Below are 13,704 nucleotides of genomic sequence, written 5' to 3' on the forward strand. Positions count from 1 at the left end.
AAGAATTTATATTTATCAGAGAAATTGGTAATTTACTAGATCGATAAAAGAAATATCCTATTTTGCACTTGAAAATGACTTGAGATCATCCTTTTTAACCCTTAGTTGGATGATATTTATTGTTGTAATGTTGTCTTATATGCTTTATATTAATTGTAATTTATGTTCCTCTTCACAAGACTAACTAATCAAAAGCCTTAAAGCATGTTAGATTGGAGAAGACTTGTGCTGCTTGTTTAATTTTGATGCAGCTGACTTAAAAAAAAATGGTTTCAACTCATAAAAGCTATTTCAATCACCATTAATGTTCTACGCAAATCAATACAGCAACAGAGCTACAGTTTCCAGTCAGTCTCATTGTCTTTTGTCCTCTAAAAAACTGATATAGTCACATATTAAACCAGTGGTGTCTTTAATAAAATAAAAATAAATCCACTTTTACCATAGACCCTGCCATTTGGCAGGACGGTGCCTCCATTAGCCAGGTTTGTGAGCTCTCCACTGGAGTCGCGAGTGCCCCGATCGCTGCTGCCCCCCGTGAGCGGTAACACTGCTTCATCTGTGCCCTTTGCTCCTGGCAGCTCTTTAAAGACGGGACTCTCTTCCTCCTCTTCAGGGATCTTGTCCAGGCTCTCATCAGAGATCCTAGACAGAGCCTGCTCCTTCTTTAGACGACCTGCAGGAAAAGTGAGGGACGGAAAGTTTAGTCGAGAGGAAAGAAAGAGGAAATATCACCATCAGATGAAAATGTGTCCATGTGGACAAATAAATAAATAAAATGCATGTAGAAAAGACAGGTCAAAAAAAAAAAAAAAGCTTTTCAGCGAGGAGAAGTTGATGACATCAGGATTGGTCATTCACAAGTGAATCACCAATGTGTCACACAGAGCATATTTCTGTGTAATTTACACCGGAAGGGTGTAAATTTCATTGATGCTTTTGTTGAAACTGTGTTACTACTCAACTCGACAACAACTTAAAGCGAGAAACAGTTTGGAGTCGGTTCAGAAAAAGAGAAAACCATGCTACGACATTCCACAAACAGCACAAACACAAATACAGCCATCAGCTGATCCAAAGCAAACTAATCCCAGTCCTGATGGTCTTGATACCCTCTGCCCCTCAGCCCCCAGTGCAAACACATAAATAAACTCAGTCATGGTTTCATTTTGACAGATGCAGTAATATCCAGATTAGGAGCGATAACATCACCTATAATCCTCCCAGGCATTCAGAGGTCATGACATGTAAAGCGATAGGTCAACCCAGCTCGTTCATGTGAAGGGTTGACGGAAAGAGTAAATAATCGTTCTATTTTAAGCCTGAACTTGGAAATCATCATTTTATTAATAGCAATGCTTTATTTTCTTTAAGGTCTACAAAGCCAGTAAAAATAGTTTCTTATTAACCTCGACTTATAATAAGAAATAAAACTTGCCGTCTAAGACAAAATATATCTTTAAAAAGTCAAAGAAGCTTTAGAGTTGGTAGCTTTGTCTTTGGACTGTTGTAACAGACTGAATTTATTCTGCATGACATTAAGTCAGTTGAATTTAAGAGAGTGGCTGCCTTGCCGTGTCCACCGCTCTCAGTTATTGTAGCTACTGCACTTTCCATTCTTTTATTTAATGTGTTGCGTGTTTTATGGTGCTGTCTGCTTCGCTGCAGGCTGTTTCTTTTTTTTTTTCAATTAAAGGAACGATTCTTTACCCTGATCTGAAAGCTTTTTACACTGCAGGCTATGATCTTAACCTCTGCGACGTCGGGCCAAGCAGTCCGGAAATCTAGATGTCTTCAGCAAAGCAACTGGAGTACTACACAGAGTTCACAGAGTTTTTCTGGTGGCTTTAGTGGCTTTGGCAGTGGCCAAAGAGAAACCACATCTACTGGCATCCGTTGTTTGGTGTCAGAGCACAGAGTGTGCAAGCAGAGGCCTGTTTTTGGGCCGGGGTCAGAGTACTGGGCTTTCACATGGCGTGAGAAAGACGAGACACACACACAAACACAAACACACACACACACAGATACCTACTTGCTATTTTCCTCCTCATCCAGGGACAGACGAATATCCAAACAAGAGCCGCACAGACCAGCGACCCGGCTAAAGTGATGAGAAAGATGGCCCATACCGGTAGCATCTCTATCCCGAGCACTGAAATCAAAGAAAACACACACACACACACACACAGACGTGAGAAAATAACATCCTGCAAGCAGTTTTTAAGTGTTATAATCTACCAATATTTTTGTCACATCCTCAAAAGGAATTTTGAGCAAGGAAATGATATTGGCACCATCGTCCGTTTAGGCTGAGATGATAATTTGATCATACATTGGTGTCAGACTAAATAGACGGAGACAATATCTCTATTAAGAGTCACCGCCGTGCAGCACTCACACGGGGCTCCAGTGTACAAGATGGAGAACGTGTTGATTCCGATGGTGGAGGCGTAGAAGAGGGGCAGCGCTCGCAGGCCGTTGGGAACAGAGTCATCCTGTTGAGAAAACACACAGGTGTTCAGCAACTTTTAGCTGAGTGTCATTGTGATATATTGAGACCGTAATGTTGTATCATTTACAAAATGCTGCAAATTAATGATTTCAATTTGTAATAAATGTGTAACATAATGAGTTAGTAAAGGGTTGTTTTACGTTATTAAGAGTTTTGTCTGATGTAATGAATAACAGAGGATCATCAATGTTAATGTTATATGTAAGATTTTTTTTCCATGTGCCATATTGTCAAATGTCACCTTGGGCTCTGCAAAAATACAAAAGCTGTTTTTCACTTCTTTTCTGACATTTTATAGACAACACAATAATGACAATCAGTATCTATATCAGAAATAAAATTGTATTAACACTGTGATATTGGTGTCAACTATGTATCCCACCCAGTCCTTCTATTACTACACAAGTTTTAAACTCCCCTGTCTATTTATTAAAATTGCTTCTAATTTCCTACATCATGAACAACCAGCCATCATTGGCAGCTCTGCGTCTTGTCAAAGTGTCCTTGAGGAAGACAATCAACAGTTGACTGCTTACTCAATAAACATCTTTCTGAGAAATGAAAGCTGCCGGCTTAAAATATAAAAATGCAAAGCAGATCATTGCAGTCTTGTGTCAGTCTTGTGTGAGTGTCTGTAAACAGAGTCTCTGATTAGTAAGTTCACTTCAGAGCTGCACCAATAATAAAAACATAAAATGAATATGTCTGCAGATTGATCACTGGCCTTTTTACATGCTTCCTTGCATGCTTTTTAGTCGTAGTTTAACAGTACTAAACATATGCTGCATGACTAATAACACCACAACTTTATATCATGAGTTCAGCTGAGGTCAGTTTGAAGGTGTGGAAGTTGTGAAAACAGGTGATGATGTAAAACTATGTGCAACAACTCATTCTTGTGAAATATGTGGTTTTCTGTCATGAGGAACCTGATATGCATTATTGTTCGAGGTGAAAGTGTCACATCTGCAAAACTAAATCGCCATTTTTATTATACTTTCGCGAGGCTTTAATGCTTCACTCAGACATAAGCATTAAATATGACAGACGGATCAAATGTTCCTCTTAGATGATGCAAATAGCCTGCAGGGACAGAGATGAACTCATCCTGAATTTGACCCAGCTATACGGTAACCCTGCAGTCCTGACCCAAAACACTCTTCCTAGTCTGCCAGAGATTGCCTGTTACATAACAGCAGATATGCCGGGTGTTGCCAAATCAAATGGATTTTTATCTGCGCTGTAGTTCTTCGGACAGGTTTGTGTGTACACATGTACGTCTGTGTCCACGTTTTAAAAACTTGTGAACCGACGAGTAACTCTACATGCTGACAACACAGCGGGATCCTGGAAGTGTCTGAAATGTCGGAAAGAAATTCAAACTGCATACCGTAAAATTATGAAAATTATACCCTCACACCACCAGCAATAACTCACTATATGAACGGTCATAAAACATTATTTTTTAATGGTTAGTACTCAAGAACCCAGATTTTTAACATGTTATTTCTCCTTTGTTGTGGTTTAAGGGGGTTGTTTATGTGTTGGTCTGTTTCTGGCTGAATGCAGTTTCCTCCTGGAGTCATCACAAAAAAGAAGATATAATTTGTTAATTAGTGAGCTGTAGAGGTGCTGGTAGGTGAATTTGTTAACTTTGGACAGAGCCAGGCTAGCTGTCTCCCACTGTTTCCAGTCTTTGTGTTAAGCTAAAGACTGGAAACAGCTGCTGGCTCCAGCTTCATATTTATTGTACAGACACGAAAGTAGTACCAATCTTCTCATCTAACTGACATCAAAATGTTGAACTAAATCTTCGAGGATTACACTTTAAATATTCGTAAAATGTTATTAAACTCAAAATACCATACAAACAAAAAACCTTTAAAGTCCCTGAGAAACTGTGCTTCTGTGTTTGTGTGGGAGGGTGAGTAAGTGCAGCTCTACAGTGATGTGATGTGAGTTCACCTTGTTGAGGATGATGTATCTGATGAGGAAGAAGAGGAATCCAGACATGAGTCCAGACAGCAAAGGGGAGATGAACCATGACGCCACTGGAGAGGGAGGAACAAATGTTATCAGAACAGAACAGCAGCACACTTACTCACAGATTTTTAAAAAAAAACCTCGCTGATGAAGTGTTATTAATCATATTCATGATGTGCAGCTCTTATGATTTTGTATCATGATTGTCTTTTTTGTCATTCCAAGTTTTTACAACTTAGCTCATCTTCTGTACCTCAATCACCTCAATTAGTATTTTCCTACACTTCTCGGTCTTTAAACTCCTTTGGAAAAGTTGTGGGTTTTACATGTATATGGAGGAAGTGATTACAAGAGGTACTTTAAAGCTTTTTGCTTGATCTTTTACTTAAAATAAGTTCTGTGGCTGCACTGCATTCTGGTCTAATGAGGCTCCTAACAGAGAAGAAATTGATCTCTGTCTCTTCTAAAACAGTTAGTTACTTGCTGTGTAAATTATTCTAGAGATCCGTCTGTGCAGACAACATGTTTTATAGTGTAGAGCTGAAAACTTTGTCTGCAGTCGTTTCCCATTGTAGCTGAGCTGCAAATATCTCAGTGTGACAGTATTTTATTTATGTCTTTTCAGTTATCAAGTGAAAAGGGTAAAATATGTGAGTACTGAGTAACAGAGCTCTGTGTGAGTGTGTTCTGATGTTTTCACATGTTAAAGTTGTTGAAAGTATTCAAATAGTATTTAATTCTCATCCATAGTGAGGTGATTTAAAAGTATATAATCAATAACCCTACTAAAACAGAAGAAGTATAAAGTGCATATTAACAGAGTACATAGCAATAACTATAAGTGCTACAGATAAAGTGCATATTTTAAAGTGCATATTATATATTAATAGAGTGCTGAGCACATCCGTCAGCAGTGGAAAGTGGAAATTGAAAGACTACATATGTTATTTTGAGAAGCCGGAAGATAATATAAGGTTTTTCTTCTCATTGCTCCTTTTCGATTGTGGGATGTGTGTTTCGTTGTTACAAAAAGTGTTAGAAGAGTACACTGAAGTAATTGAAAATTAAATAATTAATGATGATTGTTAGTATGCGATAATATACATCTATGTGTACACTATAGACATAGATTAGCAGTCTTGAGTATACAAACATTGTAAACACACACACACACACACATACAACCCTCGGCCATTACCGATCTTAACAAGCTGCATCCACTGTACACCCTTGGTGCCGATGGCGACCATGGAGAAGCCGATGGTGGCACCAACAATGCAGTGAGTTCCAGAGATGGGCAGTCTGAGGAAGGAGGCGATTAGCTGCCAGACTGCCGACCCTGAGATTAAAACAGAGACATAAAACTCAAGACATTTATTGTATTCAATTGGTTACTGTTTTCCTGAGTTTCATGAGTTGATAGCATGATTGTGTCATTTTGGAGCTCAAATATTTCACTGGATTGGAGACAAAACTGGGCTCTGACAGCATGTGAGGATGAGGATCTGAGTCCATTTTGACATTCAAAATGACTACTTTAGGTTTGTATTGTTGTGACACAAATGAACTCGTTTTAACTTAAGTATCTGAAAACTGTAGACGCTCCACTGACACATACTAGCTTTTGAAATTTTCAAAAAAATACCTGCTACTTGTACAGTTTAAACATCATCATGTAAAGGCCTCAGAACAAAAACTACTAAATGAGATTTGATGAAGGCATATTTTGAAATATACAGTGAAAACTTGCAGCAAAAAAGTAGCTAATAATGACAAACAACATTGAAAACAATGGTTGATTTATCAAATCAAAAATCTTTTCTCCACAGTCAAATCAATTTTTGTTTTTCCTTGAATAACTGAGCCCATTATTTCAATAACAGGACCTCAGTGTCTCACTGACAGGATTTTTTTTTTCAAAAACCCTTAATTAGACAATGACAAATATATTTTTTCATTTTTTTGTGAACTCTAGTGAGACATCAAAACCAACCAGCTGAACACAATACAACTATTTCCTGGCTGTTATCTTATCAAATCAAAAGGCAAAAACCACCTTTAGTTCTGTGTAAACAATATCTCAGTGACAAATACATCCTGATCGAGTTTATGGAAAACTGCTCAGTGTTTCCCTAACATTCACTCGTGGTCGCCCTGCCACACCTGAGTTATCAGCAATGTGGGAATCCCCTGTGTATAATAATAATATCTGATTATTAATCATTGTTTCCCAGCAGTCATTCTGTCACCCTGACGACATTGTCTCAAAAAGAGCCCCATTGTTTTCTGTACTGCTCTATTCATTCACTGAGGTGAGCTAATGTGAATGTTTAGAGGTACGGCTTATACTCAACAATTCCTGCATGTGTTTGACTATAAATGTGTTTTTTTTTTTGTAACTGTGAAAACAGAGGCAGGTCTTTTGTTGTGAGGCAAATTAGGAAAGGCTGCGAGATCATCTAATGTTGCCAAAATTGGACTTAATGAGGTTTCTCTGAAAATAGAATAAACATTTTTTTTTTTTTTTTTTTTTTGCGCTGTTTGTTAGGAAGTTACTTTGAAACTTTGCAAGGACAAAACAGATTTTATAACATTTCCCTTAAAGCCAATAAATGAGAGCAGATTGGAGGAAAAAAGGCTGCCGTTTTTATGAACAGCTGTGAACTTTTACCAACTGGATTACAAAACAACTCTGCTGAGTTATATAATTTCACAGTTTGTTTTGGATTGTGGGCAAAAAAAAAGAAGAAGAAGAAGAAAAAAAAAAGATGCAGCCACACACACAGGTGTAAAGGTTCAGAACCTTTCAGAAAACAATCTTGGGAAAACTTCCACCTTCAAACATTAAATAAGGACAAGTGATGCTTTTTTTCTCTTGTGTAGACACAGAGGACATTTTGGCCACAGCGTGAGCTTTGATCACAGCTGCTCACAGCGCCTCAGAGCTGTTTGTGGATTCTGTACACAGTAGCAGTAATCCTACATGAGGATGTGTTGCGTGTATTAGACGAGTCTGATGTGATGTCAGGATACGCTAACATTTAAATTTAGTGAAGGAAAAATTCAAAGGTTGTGTGCATCTCTGAAACAAATGATTGATAAGTCGATTGACAGAAAATTCAGCTATTAATTTAACTTAATTTAAGTCAATTATCAAGCATGCTGGTCTGACAAAACAAGCAGCTGGAAGACATCACCTTGGACTTTAGGAAATTGTGATTTTTACTATTTTCTGACTTTTTATAGACTATATAATAAAAATAAATGTTAGTAGCTGCTCTAATATGTATGACCCCCCCCCTCAAAACTGTCTCTCCTCTACCAGTAACAGTTAGGGGTTGAGGTAAGATTATCACATAAACAGTGAAACTAATTTCCCTGACAACTTTAACAGCAAATAGAAATGTCACTTTGCAAACACATCTTTTTTTAATCCACCTTTAGTGATTTATTTCTTGAGTGTGATTAAGTCAAAATATTATAGCATCAAAAAACTTTCATCAGCAGTTATCACCATTATCCCTTCTCTTAATAATGGAGACAAGAAGCAGCACTGCAATCAAAAAGTAAGACATTAGCAGCAACTACATGACTCACTGGATCATTTTCATTGCATATTATTTTCTCAGTAAGTCAATTGTTTTGTCTATTAAATGTCAAAAAAATACTGAAAATGGCCATTTTAACTTCCCAGAGCTCAAGGTCACCTCCACAAATGTCTAGTTGTCTTCAACTAACAAACCAAAAGCCAAAAATAATCTGTTTACTATCATTTATGACCACATTGGACTAATCATTTCAGCTCTACAAGGGATGTAAACCTCAGTCCGACTCACCGACCATGGCGCTGACCTCCCCCGCCATGAGCACAGGCACGGTTTCGTTGTACAGGGTAACATCTATGATGCCTTTTCGAATCGTTTCGCCCACCTTGGCCCCCAGCAGCATCGAGCCCAGCGTCTCAAAGATGGATGCCAGGATACAGGCCTGCTTCAACGTGACCACGCCGGACCCCACCGCTGTGCCGAACGAATTGGCCACATCATTGGCTCCCACAGAAAACGCCAGGATGAAGGCAATGATGAAGCCAAAAATCACCATCCACAGATACCCATCCAGATCCATCTTGATATGCTTTCAGTCACAACAAAACAAAACGAAAAAATCCAAGAGGAGAAAAACAAATAAAAAAACTAGCTTATATATTCTAAAAATGAAGTGCTCTGTGCGTTGTTGTTGTTGTTGCTTTTTTTTTGCGGAGGACTTGGTAAGCCTGCTCCTTTACTTCGTCCCCTGGTTGTAAAGAGTTCGAGGGGAGAAGCACAGCCGCTAACTAAGCGTTTGGAGCTCAGTCCAAAGATTGGAGACTAGTGATGGTGGGTGCAGGGAGCATTCCATAGCTTAGTGTGAGACAGTCTGTCTGCACGTTCCTTCACCTGCAAGAGAAACCAGAGAGAAGAGACACAGAAACAGATTAGTGTCAGGAGCCATGAGCCTTGATTACTCTTTTCCAACATCAGTTACCATCTGACAACACCTCCTTGTGACTTCCTGAGAAAACCTAAAACAAAAGGGGGAGGGAGGGACTTACAGAGAGAGAGGAGGAGGAGGAGGAGAGCTTATGAGAGCAGAGGCAAAAAAAAAAAAAAAAAAAAAAACCCAACAAAAAATAAGGATTTGGGGATGGATGATGACTATGCAGAACTGGCTTTGATGAAGCAGTTAAGAGCACTCCAGTGCACTCCAGTGGTGAAAGCTGTGGACATCTCAGATAGCCACAATAGGAAATCACAGTATGCACTTCAAAGAAATTAAATCAGTCTGTTCAGAGGGCTTGCTGTCAGCGCTGAGACTATAAAAAGACCACAGTATCCAGAGTGAGATGTGAGCAATGCACCCAACATTAGAGTAGACTGTTAACACCTTATCCCCACACAACAAGGCAGCTGACATTTCTGCCAAACCTGATTTTATTTCACAGCTTTTACCTTTGCCACACATCCAGATATAATTTACTCAGTTTCCTTATTAGACAACCAGAGCATCTCAACCACTATCACCGCCATGTCTGCCACAGTGATTACAGGCGGAATTACCAAGGATATTAAATGTTTTACATCACAATATTGTAGCACTTCCTGAAACGTCTGGAGGCAGTTTGATCAAACTGATCTTATTAAAACATAAATGTTAACCAAGAGACAGTTTCACTGTCAGCCCTGTGGATGTTTGCATGGCAGATTACATTACAGTTACTCTCTAATCTTTTCTCTGTCAGCCTCAGCATGACTGCTACGGTGCTCAGTGGGCAACAGTCAAAGGTACACACAAGTTTGGTAATACGCTTTGGAATACAAGTACAAACAAACTCGAAGGCTTTGCTGCAGTACAAAAAAAAAAAAAAGAAAAAAACTTGCACGGATTTAAGTTAAGACTGCATTGCAGTGGGAACATCAGCAGTGATATTTTACTGCTGCATTTTGGGGGTCAGGTAAGTTAACTAATAGTAAAGTAGAGAAAAATAATTCTGTCTTCTCCTGTGATTTTTAATTACTTTGAGCATTTTACCTTTTCAGTGACAATGACAATGGATCGACACTTAAAAATTTTGAGAGCGTGGCATGTGGGACAATATTGTAGTTCATAGGTGTCAGAGTTCATACTAATATTCAAAATTTCAAACGTCCGACAGACAAGAATTATTCTAAGTGCTTTATTGCGATGAAGAGCTCCACAGATGTACAACAAACTAACCTGCTGTGACAGTTAAGAGATAATCAAAACAACAAAAAAAAAAGGGCATGGTAAGAAAATGTATTTTGAATCTTAATAGCAGTAAATTACAGCTATTACAGCTATTAATGCCCAGTTTGATACAAAGCATTAAATCTTTTGTGGTGGGAGAAATGTTAATGGATCAGAGGTGAGTCCACAGTGTGTGTGAATGATATCACTCAGCCAAACTGCTCTCATATCTGATCCCCGTCATGTTATACTGGTGTCATGAGGTTAGAATAGGTATTCATCAGTGTGAACAACAATCAGTGTCCGAGATTAACTTATTGACTCACCTGCCGTGGGGACTGGTAGATGAAAAAAACCCCACTAGCCACTAATAAATTGCCTTTTTGTGTCACATGTACATTCGTTCACTGGGACACACATGAGTAATTTCCTCTGAGCCATCATGCCAGATATTTCATTACATGACTATTTTGGTAAAACATTTACCCGTCAGTATGAGAGATATCCTTCCAAGATTTACTGGCCAAACAGAAAATCTACCCGCATTTGGCACTTGACGAGTGTTAATTTCAGACCCTGACTGGAACTACTGAAATGATTTGAGATTACTATATTACTTTCTTTAAAACTGTCATTTGATCCAGTGAAACCGATGTGTTAAGACTGCTGGCGTCCACTAATGCACTTGTGGAGCTCATCTGTTGATCACATTAGATCCACTAGAACAACAGGCAAACAGCTTCCTCCTTTGTTCCTGTAAAGTTCCCCTCAAGCCTTATTTGCATCGCTACAATGACAACACGCGCTGGAAACGGATGATGAGGCCACCAACACTGAAATCCTCTGGTGGTCCTCGACAACCCTCTAGACCACTAATGACTTGGTCTGGGTTATTTCTTCTATTTTTTTCTTTTGTCGTTGCCACAAAATCAAAGTCATTTCATCGGGGTTAATGGCAGCACATTTCCTTCTATGGTTGAGCCAATTGTTAATGGGGAGCATTAGATGTAAACAGCTTTAAGGCCAGACTATTACATTCCCCCGGCATGAACTGACTGTGCGCTCCTCCTCGCGTGGGGGCAGACAGATCCTTTCTAAATAGCCTGCGGCCAGTTATGGCTCCCTCCTCCCGACCAAGAGCTCCATCTGGAACAGTTGAGGTCACATATTCCTAGCCTTTATCCTTTGACGAACCACAAGACACACATAAAAGAAGCTTAAATAATTTGTCCCTTGATCAGGTCTGAGTGAGACCTCCCTGAATCAGATTTATTCACTTAATTGACACTAAAAAGTATTAAATAGTTTAAAGTTAAAAATCTGACATGTTTCATCTTCCCCCTTAAGTCATTCAACAGATCCCGGGGCTGTTCTTTTAAATATACAGAGAAAGAGAGCTCAGGGGTTGCTGCCACCTACCAAATCTCAAAAAGGCTGAGTAACAATTGTGTGATACTTCACTGATCACTGAGGGTATATTCTACGTTCACCTGCTTCCTGCCAGAGAGAGATGAGGATCAGAGCGCAGGATCAGAGCAAAGGATCAGTGCCCCTGGACTTAAAGATTCAGCGTCTTAAGATGCCAAGGGGTCAAAAGTCCCCGCCAAGGAGTCACCTGACCACTTCCCAGGCACAGGAGCGATCAAATGCACCTACCTGAAAGGAACATCCCCTCCCAGCTGAAATCAATCAATCCGCTCAAAAGGCTATTAATGTTGCCTTCCTCCCTTTGTTTGCTCTCTTTGACTCCAGCCATGTGTTGTATGCGTCACGTGAGTGAGATTTATTAATTATTTGATTTAATTAAATTCTCATATAATTCTCATAATTCATATTTTTGGTTCTGTTGTCAGTGTTTACCTGTTTTATGTAATAATACTTCTCCTTGCAGAGCTTAAACCACACACACACACATTGAAAAAGAAGCCCACAAAGAAATGAAAATAAAACAGCTCTGCATTTTAGAAACTTGGATTCCTGCCTCATCTATGCGTCTCTCTCACATACACTCAGCCTACCAAACTATCCTTTAGATTCTGAATCTGACACAGAGGTCTGAGACTCTCGGCTGAAATGTCAATAAACTGAAGTTGTGAACTTGTGACCATCAAGATAAGATTGCTACTAAAAGCAAGTTAATAATTCATGTCTAAATATAACAATACAATCATACGTAGGAAGTTCTCCGATCTGAAGCTGTAAAATCTAATTGCTACCTTTAGTGTGTTATGTAACATTTGATGCACAGTGGTTAATCAGAAACGTCAAAATGCCATTTTAAGATTTTTATTATATTAAATAAATTGATTTTTAAGCCTAAAATTACAATCTGTTCATTTAAAGTTTACATTTCAATTAGATGTTATTTGTTTAACAACCTCTTTGCCACTTTTGAGAAGTGTTGTACAAATTTGAAGTTTTACAATCAATGCATTGACGGTAGCGGTCTTTGAAGGACTAACACAAGTCACTGTGTAAATGTTTAATCCCGGGCACACCACCACCACATGAGAACCACAGAGTCAAACATGGCCCTCCATCAAAGCCGAACCAGAGATCCCACAGAGGAAACAGTCAGTGCGACAGTCAAACACGTCACTGGAGAAAGCAGGCCGTGCAGTGAGTGTGAGAAGCAGGAGAGGAAAGATGAGAGTGAGTGACGTTAGTGTGGGCGTGCACCACAACTACCAGGCCTTTTTTTAATCAGGTCCAATTTTCTAAACAGGGAAACTCAACATGACAGCTGCAGCTGACACTCGGTCCGTTCTGAAGACCTCATCCTATACTGTAACACATGAACACCGGTTCACATGCCACCACTCCCAGTTGTGCACATGTAAACTATTTTCTGCAGGACTAAAACGTGTACAGTAAATCAGTATAATGGTTAACTGTGCAGTTCTCTTATCAGCGGCTGTGCTACAGGAGAAATTCTGCATTTCCTCAGTCCTATAAGACTGCTAGGAGTGAACTACTCTTACGGGAATATTAAAAAAAAAACAATGTATTCAAGCTTCAGTAGCTTTTGTCAGGTTTACAGCCAGGATGTAGTCGGTAGATGCAGTGAAATCCAAAATGACTGCCACAGGGCATAGCAACCAATCAGACAGCAGTATGCAGTATGCATACCAAACTTTACTTCAATAATCTGTGGAATCTGAGGATTAAAAAATAGTTTCCTCTGTCTGTCATCACAAATATGAACAGGATTTTATTATATGGTTCTGACATGGTTTAAGTGTCTCAAACATCTGTGAGGCCATTATAATCTGAACATTTTGGAAAATAAGTTAAATTTTAATTATTGCCTGAGGGGAAATTTGTCTTCTCTACTCAACCAATTGTAATTATTAAGTTCTGCTGTAGCTTAGAAGCCTTTATAAAGTTGTACAAGTATTGAACGTGCCCGTGTTTTGGGCAGGAGGAATCCAAAACCTCTGGAGGAAACCAACGACAACACAACA

At 39.1% G+C, this 13,704-nt stretch overlaps 1 protein-coding gene across 6 annotated transcripts in view; it reads right to left on the minus strand.

Moving 5' to 3' along the window:
* slc20a2 (solute carrier family 20 member 2) overlaps nucleotides 1-13,704 on the minus strand; it is a 48,278-nt gene that overhangs the window by 13,723 nt on the left and 20,851 nt on the right. For all 6 annotated transcript variants that reach the window (XM_067615023.1, XM_067614987.1, XM_067614995.1 and 3 more), the window contains 6 exons: nucleotides 8,332-8,931; nucleotides 5,694-5,834; nucleotides 4,478-4,563; nucleotides 2,399-2,495; nucleotides 2,033-2,152; nucleotides 443-676 (listed from right to left, as the gene is read on the minus strand). In XM_067615023.1, coding sequence (XP_067471124.1) covers nucleotides 443-676; nucleotides 2,033-2,152; nucleotides 2,399-2,495; nucleotides 4,478-4,563; nucleotides 5,694-5,834; nucleotides 8,332-8,620 — 967 coding nt within the window. In that variant the 5' untranslated portion in view covers nucleotides 8,621-8,931. The remainder of the gene's footprint in view (nucleotides 1-442; nucleotides 677-2,032; nucleotides 2,153-2,398; nucleotides 2,496-4,477; nucleotides 4,564-5,693; nucleotides 5,835-8,331; nucleotides 8,932-13,704) is intronic.

This window comes from Thunnus thynnus, chromosome 2, assembly GCF_963924715.1.
Source record: "Thunnus thynnus chromosome 2, fThuThy2.1, whole genome shotgun sequence".
In the NCBI taxonomy this organism is placed as follows: Eukaryota; Metazoa; Chordata; class Actinopteri; order Scombriformes; family Scombridae; genus Thunnus; species Thunnus thynnus.